Source organism: Protomyctophum parallelum, assembly GCF_964188405.1.
Source record: "Protomyctophum parallelum genome assembly, chromosome: 3".
NCBI lineage: Eukaryota > Metazoa > Chordata > Actinopteri > Myctophiformes > Myctophidae > Protomyctophum > Protomyctophum parallelum.
This window is the reverse complement of record NC_139698.1, coordinates 30,447,592-30,465,063: the sequence shown is the minus strand read 5'-3', so window position 1 is coordinate 30,465,063 and position 17,472 is coordinate 30,447,592. Positions and strand designations below refer to the sequence as shown.

At 41.5% G+C, this 17,472-nt stretch overlaps 1 protein-coding gene across 3 annotated transcripts in view; it reads right to left on the bottom strand.

The window, feature by feature from the left end:
• Window positions 1-17,472, bottom strand: part of pogzb (pogo transposable element derived with ZNF domain b) — a 62,141-nt gene that overhangs the window by 21,604 nt on the left and 23,065 nt on the right. For 2 of the 3 annotated variants that reach the window (XM_083760260.1, XM_083760261.1), the window contains exons 7-10: window positions 15,813-15,935; window positions 4,430-4,616; window positions 3,801-3,976; window positions 1,643-1,743 (exon numbers count right to left, since the gene is read on the bottom strand). In XM_083760260.1, coding sequence (XP_083616386.1) covers window positions 1,643-1,743; window positions 3,801-3,976; window positions 4,430-4,616; window positions 15,813-15,935 — 587 coding nt within the window. Of the gene's footprint in view, window positions 1-1,642; window positions 1,744-3,800; window positions 3,977-4,429; window positions 4,617-15,812; window positions 15,936-17,472 lie in introns of those variants that run through there. The other variant, XM_083760262.1, reaches the window with a different exon arrangement.

Below are 17,472 nucleotides of genomic sequence, written 5' to 3'. Positions count from 1 at the left end.
CTCAAGTCCAAACATGTGTGATTCCAACAGACCCAGGCAGTGGGTTGGGATGCGTCATCCCAAAGAATATACTGCTTGTGCAAGGACGCGCTGTGATTGGCCAGTAGCCACTTTGAGTGGCCGTTTAATTGAAAAACTGTGCCTATCGGGCATTCGAACGCAGCTGAGTCAGCTCAAGCGAACTTCGCAACGTTCGGGCACAGTTATTCGCCTGAGAGTTCGCTTGAGACTGTGCCTCTGTCGTGGTCAAAAACTATATTTTATTAAAATATAGTTATCGGCCCAAGAAATTGTCTGCAGTTGTTGTAGACGAGAGGCAGTTCCACATTCGTCACAGAACCGGCCGTGGTTATGGCACAAGCTTTATAGGCTTTCGAATGATGCGGTCGGGAGTCACGACCCATTCTTGTGTTGCGGACCCAATTATTGTCTCCACCAGGCCGAAGGCATGGGGGGAGAGTATGTTTTGCACTCCGTCCGTCCGTCCGTGTGTGTGTCCGTCCGTCCGTGTCGGTCGATGCCAAATTTTGCACACACACTCCCTCGATGCCAACGATGAACCTCTGCCCCAAACTTTCCAGAACGGCCTGTTATAGCGCCACCAGGAGGCCGCTTTGTGCAAAACAAGTTTTTGCACAGTACACCTACAGATTTTGTCCAAACATCACGCAAATTGGTACACAGTCTCTCTAGAGCCATTCAATGAAACCGGTCTTTCACATTTCTCACACTCCATCCTGATTGGTTAAGATTGGCTTCCAAAGTTCACAGGAGTGCTCAGTTTCAAACAAAATGCTGCAAATCATGAACACATCGCGTGATTTCCGTGAAATTGTGCACCCACATTCCCACTAGGCCGAGGACGAAATGGCACATGAACAATTTCAACTCAGCCTCAAGGTGGCGCTATAACTGGCCGAAAAGTGTTTTTACCTCTAACTGCACGGATCTGTGGATAACTTTGTATGCCAACTCCCTAGAGGCCAAGGAAAAACCTTTGCCTGGAATTTTTCACATCTGCTCTTTATAGCGCCACCAGGAGGCCGACATATGTAAAACACATTTTCTATTATTACTCCTTCAGATTTTATCCAAATTTCACGCAAATCGGTACACATGATCTCCATAGTCATGTGATCAAGACAGGTTTGTTTGATTTCTCATATTCCATCCTGATTGGCCACGATTGGCTCCTACAGTTTTCAGGAGTAGCCCGCTTTGTACAAATCGCCACAACTCCTCAACGCAGCGTCCGATTGCGATGAAACTGTGCACGCATATTCCCACTAGGCTGAGGAAGAATCCTGGTGGAGACCTGTGCCCAGAAGGGCACTTTTTCTAGTTATAATTTATTTTTTATTTGCTACATTTTGTTTTTAATAAACAATATTGCGGGTCTGGACTGCTGTCTGTAAAAAAACAAAATAAAATAGAGAATTATAGAATTAGAAAGGTTTAAATAGTGAAAAGAGCAGAACTACAAGCTCTAGTCTACTACAAGATCAAAGCGTTTTGGATGGGCTAGTTTCACTAGTTTGGGTCCCATGGAGACATCACATTTCTCCTTTGGGTCTGAAGCTAAAACCTTTGGGAACCAGTGCCACTACCCCATAATTTTTTTTTAATCTGCAGTCTTATTTACCTGGCAGGCATATGGCATCTCTCCAGGCTTGTGATTGGTCTTCATGTGGTTAAGGAAGATGGTCTCGTCGTCAAACGCCCAATCACAGATCTTGCATATACCTGCAGAGGGAGGGGCTTGTGAACAAAAACTTTTTCACCGAAACGTCACTGAACAAGCTTCATCCTAAATAACCACACCTTTCTAGTACCAGTGGTTTTCAAACTTTGTCATGTCAAGGACCCCAAAATTGTAGAGCTTTGTGCCCCACTGCGAGCCTGTTACAAAGAAAATAGAACATTTTTGAATATAATTTATAATTTTTTAACACAAACCTTTTCTTCTGGGTGTCCCTGGCACAAAACATTTTCAGAATGGGGGTCCTTGGCCCGAAAACGTTTGAGAACTATCCTACTAAAGGCACTTGAATTTTAACTGGAGACCCCCTAGAACCCCTCAAGGACCCACTTTGAGAACCATTGATCTACTATTATTACAACCAGTAGGACTAGTATTAGTAGGCTACCTAGATTAGTATTACAACTATTAGATAGTATTAGTTAGTATGTGTCCTTCATGCTACTATAGCAATAGCAGTATGGATCAGAACAGAAGTGGTACATATAGAGAAAATATTGTCGGTGTCCCTTGTATGTCCAAAATAGTTACATTTTTATTAGTATAAACATTTTTGAAAAATTGTGAAAATAGCTGATCTACAAGCTCAAAGCCTTGTAGATCCGCTATTTTCACTACCTTTGAAGCAAGGCAAGTTATGAAAGAACATTGTAACCATACAATGTTCTTTTTCTTTTTTTGAGGGGCGCTTGCCCCCCCTACATTCAGCTATTAGTGTAGATTTTCGTCTTACACAAACATTAAATTCCCATTGACAATGAATGGATAATTTACGTCATTTATTAATTTAATATGATTACCCATTTTATCCCTAAATGTGTACCGGCCAAACCTTGTTATTAATAGTTGGGGCACTGGCTGGGTTCATTGGCCCTGAGTTATTTCAGTTAGTCTCTGAACGTCTCAGCCTGACAAGTTGAGAGTGAGATGAGTGTGTTGGACGATGCGACACACCGGTGCTCCCCGACGCAAAAAAACACTGAATGAGACTCATGAGGCTACATTAAAGTATCCTACATAGTCAAATGGATATTTGTTTTTGGTGCGATATAATGTTTAACATTTCTTCACATAAAAGAAAGAAAGGTAGACCATAAACACGTTAATTACTTACATTGTGCTGGATCATGTAACGTGGCTTTATTCTTTACGGGATGATTATGTTCCTCTGTAATGGACAGTCGCTATTAATATTTGTAAGCATTGTTGTTAACTTGTTAGTGGAATTGATGGTATTTATTTGTGGCTTGATCACATAGCTTTTATTCTCTACTACTCCATGTCATGGCATGCTCCTTATGTGTCTCTGTAAATAATGGTAATGGAGGTCGGTCTGGACTGGAACGCGGCATTATTATGTGAGCAGTTTTTGTCTGTGTCACTAGTAGTTAGGTTTAATCGAAATGCATCAAGTTAGTTTACTTAGCATATTGTCTCTGTCGGGTGGAAACCTCATATGTCCAAAACTGTTACTTTTCAGGATTCAAATACAAAAATGACAAATGTAGCAGATCTACAAGCTCCAAATTTTGAGCTTGCAGATCTGCTACTTTTGATGCTTTTGTAGTGTGATGAACTTTCTAAAAATAGTAACACAAAACTTTAAATGTGGAGATAAAAGGATTCTGCGCGACAGCAACGATATGGGATGTGCGTGTGTCCTGTATCTGACAGTACAACAAACTCACAACGCAAGCATAAAATAAATTTTCTCTTTTGGTCCTACTGGATCTCTTCTCCACTAGTCCCACCTGTTGTAGTATACAACATGATATGATCTGAGTGCCTATGCTGTGTACTTGTACGTGAATATACAATGTACTTGTAGATCATATCATGTTGTATACTACAACACCACCCTAACATTTACAACATTTTGTATGTATATTTAACGTAAATATATTTAGTCTCAGTTTTAGTCATCACAGCTTAGTTTTGATTTAGTTTTCGTCAGTGAAACAAGGTAGCCGACGAACATTTTTCGTCATAGTGTTAGTCGACAGAATGAACACCGGTGTGTGTGTGTGTTGGGTCTTCGTACTGGGGTAGGTGGTGGGAGTGTGGACGAGGTTGTAGTGGTTCCTGAGCTGCTGAGGGGAGGAGAACAGCCTGTAACACTCGCTGCACGTGGTGGAGGTCATGTCCTCGTCTCTGCTGCTCGCCGTCGTCTTGGGGACCATGATCACCTCACAGTGACACAGCATGTGCTGCATGAGCCTGGAGGTCAGCACGTGCACGTGCACACACACACACACACACACACACACACACACACAGTTAATTTCATCTACTAAAACTTCCACTGACATGTTCCACGGTCGAAAATGAAATGATAACTAAGCTGTGATGACTAGAACTAAGACTAAATATATTGACAATAATTTCATCAACAAATAAAAACTAGACTGAAATGTTAGGGAGCGACTATAGCGTAGAAAATATCCAGTAAAGCTAAAGGACAAGTCATTTTCAGGTGTTGCGCTCTGAAAAAAGCAGATCTATAAGCTTGCAACACATCACAGCGAGAGATCGGATATTTTCAGCATGCAACCAAATGTAATTGGTCATTACAACGCCATCTAGGCTTGCCAAAATATATTTTTGTCAACAAACTTTTAAATAGCCAAAGGATAAAATAATGGCTAATGGGTTTTAAAGTAAGGCACTGACCCGACGTTGTCCAGGACTTTGTTGCGGCAGATCTGACACTGGAAGCACGGGTTAACAGGGTTTTCATCTTTCTGTTGGCCCTCCACCCGTCCGTAGTAGAACTCCTCCACCGTCATCACCACCTTGGGTCCGATGGGCGGGGCAGCGGCGCTCTGGGTGGGACTGGGGGGCGTGGCTTTAGCAGTCACTGAACGACAACAACAAAGACATCTACAATTATTTTCCTTTTCAACCCAAAACAGTCCATTGGATTGTTCAAGACACCTAACTTTATCATTGGTTTATCATTCTAATCAATGATGATTAGAACTACTATCTCCCCATTAATGGTCAGAAAACTGCACTTGAGCTGCATTTGGGTAAAAGTGATTATATTCTAAGGATAGAGAATAGAGAATATGACAAAGTGAGAGATTGTTAAAGGTATATTCAGTGGTTTCACTTAATTCAAATATCACTTTTATTTTTTTGTAATAATCCTCTCTACTATAGAGTGTGCTGACCATATAAGGAGTTCCTCCCTCTCCCCAGTTCACTGATGGGGTAAAAAAAAGCTTAGATTTCGTTTTTGGCTAGAGGATCCACCCTTCATCCAATCAGGATAGAGTGGGGGCATGCCTTGGTGTGTGTGCTGTTGGCCTGTTGTGCATCCCCCCACTGTAGAGCGTTCTTGTTACCGGGGCGAACCAGGTGTTTTTTCTCCAAATCACACAAATCACTGAATTCTCCTTTAAGAAAACATGCATGCCAATTTTGGACTGTCAAATATTGATTTGTATTTGTCATTTTATAATTGGTCATGGTGCTATTACAGTGTATATATAGGCCTATCATTATTGCATTACATCAGAGGTCTTTAATGAGCTGTGTTTGAGGACAAGGCTTCTGATTACATATCAATACAGCCCCCCACAGCGGGGGGCTGCACACACACACACACACACACACACACACACACACACACACACACACACACACACACACACACACACACACACACACACACAACCTCGTCTACACTCCCACCACCTACCCCAGAACAAACACACTTCTGTTGTCTTTGTGTATTTTTCTAGCACTTTAACTTACATCCATAAGTATAATGCATAGTATACCGGTAGTTTACATCTGCTGCTATGCTCACACAACTTTATATCTATCTCATCTCAAGTACTATGTCTAATGTAGATTTTGACATAATACCCCCCGCCTTCTTCCCTTTGTTTTTCTTGTAAAAAAGATACAATATGCACGAAAATAGCAGATCCATGCATTTGCGCTTGTAGATCTGCTACTTTCAAAAGATGTTTATACCGTACTTTAGCAGATCTACAGTGTAAAAATCGTGAAAATGTGCCACAAATCTTTTAATATTCTTTCAGAGCAAACTTTTTAACTCAAATCTTTGCTTCTGGGGGGTCCCTGGAACAACATATTTTCAGATGGGGGTCCACGGCCAAATACAGATAATTCTGGGTGTCCTTGACGTGAAAAAAGTTGAAAACCACTGACATAGAAACATAGGTTTTTCAGAAAACAGGATTTAAAAGACACTTGTCCTCAGGTCTAAATGGGTTAACAGGAACCAGGCAGCTATTTGCAGCAGGCTTGTATTTATTTTTGCACTGGCCTGCACTGTGCCATTATTTGATTCAAATTCCAATTAGCTATTATTTGGACGGGACGTTTAATAGGCAAAATGATTTTAGACCCCAGACACATAAAAGTAACCAGGCGGCTATTTGAGGCAGGGCTATTTGGAAATAAACAGTACTTTTTTCCATCACTGGCAGTGGTTTTCAATGCAGCGAGTCTCCGGGACACGCAATGGTCCCCCCTGTATCTTCAGTAAAAGGATATATCATCAATGAAATCCCCACATGATTTTGAGGGGGTCCCCAGATGACAGTGTCATGACAATTTAAGGACTTTAAAAACTTTAATATCTAAAAAAAAATCGTCAGGTCGAACATTGGCCAAATTGTCAAAAAATATAAGAAATACAAAAAACTTGAAAATAGACGATCCACAAGATCACAACGCCTCATGGCTATTTTCACAATATTTATCTGTGGAGCAAGTCAAACTAAATGTAATGCCTCAACTCCTACAAGTCCAAGTGCTTGTCAGGGTGTGGAGTCCCCAGTTCTAATGTGATTAATTTGGGGGGTCATAGCCTGAAAAGGTTGAGAACCACTGATGTACAGTCATTGTCAGCCAGCCTACACAGCGGTTATATGGATCATGTGTACAGATTATCAACAGTGAATGTTAACAGAATACTCTATAAACAGTGAAATAATGATCACCTTTCCATTACTCCCACCTTGCCTTGTGTTTGATGTTGTATGGTTGTATCTGAAAATTAAACAAATTAAATCCCAAACTTGGAAAGTTTATTTGCAAAAGAAAATATACAAAAGCCGCTTTATCATTATACCAGCAGTCCACAATTCAAAAATTCAAAAAAATAAAAAAATAAAGTTTTTATAACAAATACAGCACTGTTACTGTACGGTATATAAAACATACTAAATATACAGTACCAGTACTGTTATCCACTGTATATAGAACATACCTATAAGAAACAAAAGTATACCAACACTTCTTACAACATGTGACAGTGCAATAGGGGAATAAGGGAGTTTGTAAACTCTAGATAATTTGAGCTGATTTTGGGAGCTTGCCGACCTGCCATTTTCTGCAGGTTTGCCCCAAAACGGAGACACTGGGGTCCATGTGCTTAACCTAAACCCTATCCCAAATCCCAAACTTGACCTAAACCCTATCCCCAATCCCAAACTTAACCTAAACCCTATCCCCAATCCCAAACTTAACCTAAACCCTATCCCCAATCCCAAACTTAACCTAAACCGGTTCTGTTAATAAATTATAATAGAGAAAAAATGGATCCCGCACACTGTCATCATCACAGAGAATTAGATTTATTGAGCAACATCAGGTCTGAAGGTTCAGACCTTCAGGTTTCTGAACGACCCAAACGTTGCTCAATAAATCTAATTCTGCAAGTGAAGACAGTGTGCGGAATCCCTTTTTTCTCTACTTATCCCGTTCCAGTTCTCCGACGCACCTGTCCGCTGTAGGTGTGCATAAGGACTTTTTTTCTTCTTAATAAATTATAATAAAAAACAAAATGTTATAATCAAAATGAATGTTGAAATGTCATGTGGAAAGTTGATAGTGTCAGTTTTGCAGTCTCACAACTGAGTTTTCAAACTACCTGATTCACTGTGACATATAGAACACATCAAAGTAGCGTTCCACATGTCCCCTGGTGTGGTTCAAATCCTTAGGAAATAAGAGATTATTTCAAATAATCTCTGTTAAATAAATGTACAAGTACTGTGCATATTTATCTCCCCCCGTAGCCCAATATCCCCAAAAGAGCTTTACAATTATCTTCATCTTTGCCCTAATTTAGCATTTCAGCATCTATGAGTATGTTTGATCCAGCAGACTTTGGGCCCTATTTTTGCCTGGACTACATTTGCTACTTCTGTACTAGCGACCGTAAAGACGACTTTAGCAGACACTTTTTCATGATTGGCTGCTATAAATAAATCACCCTTGTGTGAAGTGAGGTGCGCTCTTATCATAATCATACATCATCTCATTCCGGCCAATCAGAATTTGCGTCCGCAACTTCGTCTTCAATGTTTGCATTTAGGCAATGTTTATGTTTACACAAACACTCAAAGCTGGCCATTCATTGTCAATGGCATTCAATGTTTGTGTTGGGACAAACGCTCAAAGCTGGCCATTCATTGTCAATGGCATTCAATGTTTGTGTTAGGACAATGTTTGTGTTTACACACACCCTCAAATATGGACATAGGAGGGGATAGCGCCCCTCAAAGAAATAAAAATAAATAAATAAAAAGAGAAAAAGAAAGGAAAAGGTGCACAACGGAGGCGGCCAAGCAGCAGCGCTTGCTGCACATGGCAGTTATGACTTGTTTTTTACTATTTATAAAAAAGCTGATCTACAAGGTCACAACGTGTCGATGTAGATCGGCTAGTTGAACAATTTTAAATGTTTTTCAAAATAGTAAAAAAGGCAAAGAAGTTTAGGAATAAGGTGTGTTAGGCACTGATGAAAATAGGGCCCATTCCAAACAGAAATAACCTAACCAGATTTAGTTGTGAAACAAAATACCACTGCGTTGGCAATATGCAGATAAGGCAGTCAAGACATTAACATTGGGGGGAGAGCAGGACTTCAAGTATACCGTTACGGTTATGCATTTAATACATAGTAAAGTAATAGCACCAAAAACAAATCAAACAAAGATTAAGACTAGGTGTTAATTTGTACATTATGAGCAGCTGAATTCCCCCTGGGGTCTACTCTGTACTCTGTACTACCCTCCTTTTCTCTCTCTACATCAAATGTCTTTGCTGAAAATATTGTCTGTTTCCGCCCAACATTTGCCTATTTTTACCAATTATGACCTGGCCAGAATAGGGATGCTAGGGTTCAAGTGATTAAAGGTGGAGTAACTGATTTGTGGGGTTATTTTAAAATGAATGTTAAATAGCTCTGTATTCTTGTAATCATTGCCAATATAGTCTTTGTTCAGCAACGTCTCTCCAGCTTGACAAAATGGGGACTGGAACACTATAAAATTGAAGCTGATAAAAGCTGATACAATCTCCTGATTTGCAAAAATTGTCAAACCACCTGTAAAAATACATTTCTGTTTATTAAAGAGATGTAGAGACCCCTGTTACTGAACAAACACGCTATAGCAGTGGTTTTCAACCCTTTTTCATATCAAGTCCCATTATTTATTCTGCATTTTAGCCACGGACCACCATTTGATGAGATTTAGCCTTGCAGACCCAAAATGTAAGAATATGTCCACATTTCCATGCTGTATTGATGTGGCAGTGGGAGAACATAGGAGAGATATCAGGCAAACCTTGATCAAAATAACAATTCTTCTACATTCTCTAATTGTGTAGACTTCCTACACTCTTGAGAGTGTTTTACACTCTCAACAAGAGTTAAAGATCTATAATGGTCCATTTGGTTACCATCATTTAACTGCACGGGGACCACCTGGAACCCCCTCAAGGACCACTGGTTGAAAACCACTGCACTATAGCAATGATTACGTCACAATTTAGAGCTTTATCTATTTAAAGGGGAATACCACTCATTTTGAACATGTCATTAACATACCTTATAGTTGTTGGTGTGGAATAATACCCCCCCCCCCCTTCTGTTTAGCCTAGAACAGGAGGTCTCAAACTTGGGCTCATGTGATCAGTGACATCATGTCGCTGTACTCTTTGGTGCTGTACCAAGGTGCTATCACTGATCACATGACCCAAAGTTTTTGGGCTAAACAGAAGGACTTTTGTATTATGTCCACGCAACAACTCTAAGGTATATTAATGAAATAGTTCAACGTTGAAAATGAGTGGTATTCCCCTTTAACAAAAATGTTTTGTTTAACCAAATAACATCACTTACACTACCTTTGAAGTCTGTGGCACATAGCAAGGATTACTAGTACTTTGCAGTGTATTGTAAACATTCCTCTCCTTGCCCTGTTTCCAGTTGCCCACTGCCTGTTCTGACCGTGCAGGGCCAAGATGGACCTTGAGGAGCTGCTCCTGATGGTCCAATGACAGCTTGCCTATGTTCCTCTGAGGGGCGAGGATGAGCTCCCGAGAAGAAAAGGCTTGTTCGCAGCCAGCGGTGTGCACGGCCAGGGTGGTGGCCAACTGCGCCAGGATGGTGAGGTTGGGGAATTGGTCCTGATGGTACTTTGTCAGCAACGCCCAAAGCTGCCACATGCTGTCACTGGAGTAGCGATGTGCTTTGACAACCGCCTTCACCAGGGCCCACTCCAGACGGGTCTGTGCGGCGTCGATGAAGGGCTGGTTGGTGGTATGGTGCTCCTCCCCGTCCTCCTTAAATCGGTGGGTTTTCTCACTCCCATAGTGGGTGATAAGCACTTCCAGGTCTTTGTTACCGAAGACCTTCAACTTTTCCTCACTCATCAAGGCGATGGGACGGAGACTCAACACACCGAACGCACACAACAGAGAGGTGTTGGGAAACCTGGCGCGCAAGTTACCAATCAGGTTGTCGATGAATTGGACACACAGCGGCTCCAGATTAAATGTGATGCCGGTGATCTTGAACTCACCGCACATGTCGCCCTGGATTTTGCGGGTCAACGCCACAAGGTTGGGTGAAGCCATTGCCTTGATCTTTTCCAGATCCTCAATGGCCATTTCCAGCGCCACCCTCACCAATTCCACATCGACACATTCTTTCTGCAGGAACAGGGATAAGGACGCGACGGGGGCCATCACGTCGGCCATCAGCGCGCTGATGCTGATGAACTTCACCGTGCCGATCTTCTGCCTCAGGTCCAACTCAACCACATGCTGGGACATGTGGCTGAAGTACGCCAGCAGACCGTCCATGTTCCTGTGCACTATCTTCAGAGCGTCATCATACGACAGCCATCGAACTAAATGCAACTCCTCATTGGTGAACACTAGGTCTCTCAGCAACGTTAGGATTTCTGGGATTTTGCGCGATCGTCTGGCATTACCCCGGAAATAAAAGAACAGCTCACTCAGTATCCGCTGATGTTCTTTCAGGTCTGCGATTGCCTCTGCTGCTTGCGACGTGCACACGGCCAGGGAATGGGCGACGCAGTGCACATTCACCATGTGCGGGTTGAACCGAAGCAGTATGCGTGCACAGCCTTCGTTTTGTTCCATCATGACTGCCGCTCCATCCGATCCTACACTCATCACCTTGGATAAAGGAATGTCCAGCTCTGACATCACTTCCCGAATAGATTTCGCAATCCCCGCACCCGTTCCATCCGTACAAACCTTACTTGCAACTAAATGAGTGCTCGGTTGAAATGTTTTGGTATCGATGATTTGGATGTACACGACAAGGCGCTGATGGCTGCTTATGTCTGTGGACTCATCTGTGAGCACTGTCACAAATGGAGATTCCTTCACTTTCATTTTAATTTTCCCAGTTCTTTTTGGAGTTTTCACATCCACTTCAATTTCAGGTGGTACTTCGGGCTCAGCTGAGGCAGGTTTAAGTCTTCGAATCACCTCTTCTATGGTACTCTTGGTAAGTGGAGCGGGGGCTGAGGCAGGGAAGGGGACATCAGAGGTAGATTTAGAAGCAGAAAATATACCTGCAACAGTTTGATGGTCAGCAATATATAATTAGATATTTTTCTTTATATAATTTTTTTATATGATGAAATTTTGACAATAAATGACTGGTCTAACTATCAATTAAAGCGCAACTCATGTAATAATGGCTGAGGTCGATAGCACCTCAGGCCCGAGATTGGTTCCCCAGCTAAGATTTGTTACCCCTTGCCAAATCTATGGACCAGCGGTCGCCAAACCTTTTTCAAAGTCTCCGTGGCCCACCCATCAACCACCCAAGTAAGCGAATGGGTGAGCCGCGTGAATTTCCAGAGCATGTTTATTTTAATGATAAATCGATCGATTGTTTTCCGGTATCAAAATGAACACATTTTTATATAAAAAAAAGACTGACTTTTTAAAAGTTATATTACAATTAAATTCACCCATATCGACATTGCCATTTGCGCACACTCAGACCCGGGGGTCACACAAAGTTTCAACAACGACCTGAAATACAATCGTCTGTGCCTCGACTTCCAGCGCCAAAATCGTTCATTGCTCTTAATAATCCATCACAGTGATTCTTATAGTGATATTAAAAATAGCTTAATAGATAGTATTATGATTATTCTCATTATTAAAATTACACCAAGTAACCTATTGCTGACCAACAGACAATAGCATGTATATTTATTGCTCCTGTGATGCCCTCCTCTCTGCTTCAGCCTGCATCTACATCTGTCTTCTGTTATGTTAGAAACCTCATATGTCCCACAAATCTATATTTATAAACCTCACAGACTTTCACTTTAAATATGTTTTAAAAATAGTGGAGGGGAACAAGCTCAACACGTTGTGATGCGCTGTGACGTGTTGTGAGCTTGTAGATCAGCTTTGAAAATAAAATAAAATAAAAAAATATGGAGATACAAGTTTTCTGCCCAACAGCGATGTTGTCTTCTGCTGCTACGTTTAGCTGTGACAGCCTACTGTTTAGCTGTGATTACGTCAGCCAGCTGCTGCAGATTAACTAGCTGCCGTCTTCTTCACCCATGTGATTCATTTTCAGATCAATTCAACAGAGTACATGAATACATCCATAATCATCACCATATAAGATCAAAGGCCAGTTAAAGGGGTATCTCACTTTAAAACACTTCTGGATTTATGTATTGACTACTCTTGTATTGTGTGTGCACCTCAAAGTTTTTTATAAAGTTGCTCCCTTCAATATTTAGATAGATGTTATGTTCTTTTTTGAGTGGTGCAACCAAGAAACAGCATGTCCCTATGTCACAACCTATGTCCCTATGTTTAGAGTACCAGTAGGGGCAAAAGTGGCGCTGTTGTGCTAGAAACAGAGAGAGAGAGATAGCGTTGCACTGCTAATTACAGAGAGAGAGAGAGAGAGAGAGAGGGAGAGAGGGAGAGAGGGGGAGAGGGGGAGAGGGGGGAGGGGGAAAGGAAGAGGGAGAGGTGTCTGTCTGCTAATTTCCCCCACACAGTAACTCTGTCATTTCTCGAACGTTTTGGACGCGGGGCAGCTCGCCGGAACCGGGCTGGCACCCTGGGCGTGTTCCTGTGGGTCTGGAAGTTCCGGGGACCCACCACTCAGTTCACACGGGTGTGATTTTATATTACTTTTTAAATTCTTGAAATTTTGTTTTTCATTTTCAAAACAATTAATATGAATAGGGGAGAATATCAGAACAGAACCACGGACGTTGAAAATGAGTCTATGGTTAATGGAGATTGATGTTGAATAGGCTTGTATAGGAGGGTGTGGATGAATATCAAATATCTAAATACTACATCAAGCAACTTTACAAACTCTCTGAGGTGCACACACTTAACATCTTCTCAGGTTTTTATGTGAACCTCAAGTGTTTTTGATGTGAAATACCCCTTTAAACAATACAATTTCTCAGCCAAAAACAAAACAAAAAACATTTTGTTGGGGACCCATTGAGGCCCCAGATGAATGTCCACCCGATGGGTCCTGGGATCGTGTTATCTCGTCTGCGACAGACTGTAAAAAATAAATGGACAAAGTGACGCCATTGGTTTGTTTGTACAGACGCGTTTTGAAGTCTGTTTTCAGATGCGCTTTGCCGCTTTCTATATTCGTTTGAAAATGGTACTGGAAATTAATGCTATTGTCTGCAACCACCAGCTCAGTGGCCTTGTGGTTAGAGTGTCCGCCCTGAAACTGGGAGGTCGGGGTTCGATCCCCGGCCGGGTCATACCAAAGACTCTACAAATGGGGACGCAGTGCCTCCCTGTTTGGCACTCAGCATCAAGGGTTGGATTGGGGCTAAGTGAGCATTGGCAGTGTGCAAAGAACCTTTGGAACTGATAAGCCCAGGGATTTGAAATAGCGGCTCCAGAGACAGACAGACCCTCATACAGACCAGCAGTCTGTGTCTGTCTCCTACAGAGCTACAGTGTAAAGATAGGGTACATTATATTCCCTGGGTTTATATAAAAATGTTAAAGCTGTATTCTGATAGAAATCCTTCGGGTTGTGCGATAACTCACGATTATTTAATTTACCTTGATTTTGATGTTTTATCTCTTTTTACACACCTTTTACACGCATATGTATCGTCGCTGTTGGGCAGAAAGCAGCCATCTCCATTTTTCAACTTTGTTATATTTCTTATTAATACATCAGTGCTATTGAACACCCTTTAAGTCTGTGTGTGGGTTTAACAAATATTGAACCAATGAAAGGTATTAAAAAAGTACTTCTGACTAAAACTCCTAACAAGTTAGGATCCTCAAACTGCCGGTCAAACCTACTAACTCCACCTGAGCTGTATTTGACCAAGTAAAGTGACAATAATATAATGGCACATTCAAGTATTGGACAATGTATAAAGTCACCATACGACTTTGAGGCAGTTCATATCATATCAAAGCACAGTAACACAACACTTGAAATGAAAATATCTTGTGGAAAGAGTCACATTTTAGTTTTAAAATAAAACTCAAGTCCTGTAAGCATGGAGAAAATACTGTCTTAGAACAAAGTATAACAATTGCATAGATCTTTTTTACAAATTAAAATATAAAATAACTGGTAACTCTTGTAAACAAAAATACATTTTAAATGGTGCTATGAGCAAACATGTCCACACGGCTGAATGATAAAGAGTTACAATTGTGCACATTGTTGTCATCAATCTTGTTCTGTCACTCTATGCAACAGTATGCATTTCACTCATCAGGTTTCAGGTGGGATCTGTAGCATGTAACAAGGTTTCCTCCTGAACCAAATACTTGCTCAGATGAGGAGAATGGTACACAAAGGTACTTTTTTGCTAACTCACTCAGAGTGGAAAAGCTAACATGATGCTTTCTCTACCATTCCAGTGGATTCTCTTCACTATCCAGCCAGGGAGACACCAAGCAGCTGCTCAGGTCCTCTTCTACCGTTTGCCGAAGTGACATGTGGGTGCAGTTGGCATCTGTTGCGCAGTTTCCATTCGTCGTCAATGTAGTGAAATGTAAGGCTTAAATATGGCTCTATCGTCCTACTTGACCAAAGTGATGAACATATTTTAGTTTGGCGGCCACCTCCTCAAGTCATGTTTTGTACATGTTGGGCAGTGCAGTTTGTGAAACTTATTTTTGCAAGGGCGCAGTGTATCTTTGGTCGAGGTTTTTAACGAGCTTGTTAAACCCACCATGTTTGACAGTAGCAACAGCTAGGGCCGCCCATGTCCTTCGCTATGTAATGTAATGGCATCAGTAATTTCCTCACATCGCTGGCTTTAGTGAAGCCATGCTTTTTTTGGCATGAGCTCAGGAACGTTTTTGGGACATTCGCTCGTCTCGTCTTCCACGCTGCCAGCTGTATCGAGCGTGAAAGTGACTGGGTGATAGACATGCCACAATCGGTTTTATATTCTTTTTTTCGGTTTCAGTTAAGTTTCAATTAATCGCTCAGCCCTAGTGATGATCATTGCTATAAAGTGTTTGTGCAATAACAGTGGTCCATCCGTCTCTCCAGCTTTTGTGAACAGAAAATAAGATGTAATTGTAGATATTGGAATTATTTATATTATAATGACATGCCCAGAAATGGATTGATTGTTTTTACATAAATTATTGATTACAGAAGATATTTTATAACTAGATTAAATCAATTACTTCAAGTAACAGTTGCAACTCTAAAGTGGTTGCTTTATGCATTATCAGGGAAACTCACCGATGATGGGGGCGGGACTGAGCTTGGCGGCGCTGGCTGCTGATTGGCTGACAGGGAGAGTGACGTAGGTGGGCCGGACTGTACCAACTGGAGGGGGGGGGCGGGGCTGTCCCATCGGAGGGGCTGAGAATAAAGCAGGGTTATTAAGTCATGTTCTTAATGTTATTACATCTACAGGTGCTATAAAACTAATTATATTGTGGAAAGATACATAATGAATATTTTAAGATGGAATTTTTTGTTTTCATGAACTGATTACATTACATTACAGAGAGAAAATGTCCTTTCCACGATATTCTAATGTGTTATTACATCATGAATTTGTTATGAATTAGCTTGTTGTTATCTTGCTTACTTTAAATTGTAGTTAGTGTGGTTAACCAGACTATAGTAATTGTAACACTTTATTATTCTTTCTAGAGTAACTTTTATTTTAAAACGCTACTCCTCCCAGTTTTGGTGGCACGCACTTGAGCCAGATGTCAAATCGACCGGCTTCATCGGGAATGAGAAATGTTGTATAGTTTAATTGATATTAATGTATTCGTGCATTCAATTTCTAGCCTGGTTAACACATTGAGTACGCAGACTGCCTTCAAAATATAGGCTATAGAATACCGGAGGTGTCTGATCGCTTTTACTTTGAAAGCCATGAACCGGAAACACTTTCCTAAAAAAGTTGACTTTACAAAGTGACCTCAACATCCCCGATCATCTTAATATATTGTTTTACGCTCCAAAAAGCGTTCATATTTTGCGGGAGAGACGGATGAGCAGCAGAAATGAAGCGCCAGCATATCGCTCTATTCATCACCACGGAGAGCGCCCTGGATTAGGAGCTACGAGTCATTCTTTCCGTCTCGCTAACGTGGGAGTCAATAATAAGCTAATAGTTGCACTGAGCGTTAGCATACGGCAAGCGAAAAGCGAAATGCCCAAAAAATAAATAGGAAAAATTCTGAATATTAATATCTCGCCCCGCATCGCTGGGATGTCGCTAGGACGTCCTCAGACGTCCTTTGAACTCTACTCTACTCTACTCTATGACGTTCTCAGGCGTCCTACGTGCTGTAAGTGTTAATAAACCAGACTCATATCGCACGGACCGCGGGATATTAGTCTGGGGAGGCTCAGCTTGGATTTCATTTCCAGGGGGGGCGGGTTGAAACATTTTCTCTTTGACGCAATTGGTCAGAGCTACTGTCAGTCAAAGGTCTCAAGCATTGAAAGTCACTGTACCAAAGCCCGCCCATATTGCATACCGTGTCCCGATTGGCCGCCCCATTTCTCTGGTGTAGGAAATGGGCGTACAATTGAGCCTCTCCAGACTGTAATCCGCCGGCAGGCAATTTATTTTTGCCAACGGCTGATTCGGTCTGGTTTATTAACCAGGCTATTCAATTTCCCCATTGACATGAATGGGAAAATGCGAAAACTCACATCCAAGTATTCTTTCCTCAGAGACTGTAAGGGCTATAGTTACAATACTTGCATAATAATTACTAAAATTAATTAACGTATAATTATATTGGTCGGCCTCATGGTGGCGCTATAACAGCCGTAAAATCTGTGATTGCATCAACACAGAGCCCCCATAGGGGTGCCGCAAATGCGAAACATTTAACCGTTTCTTGCACAAAAAAGATTCTGGGGGGGATAA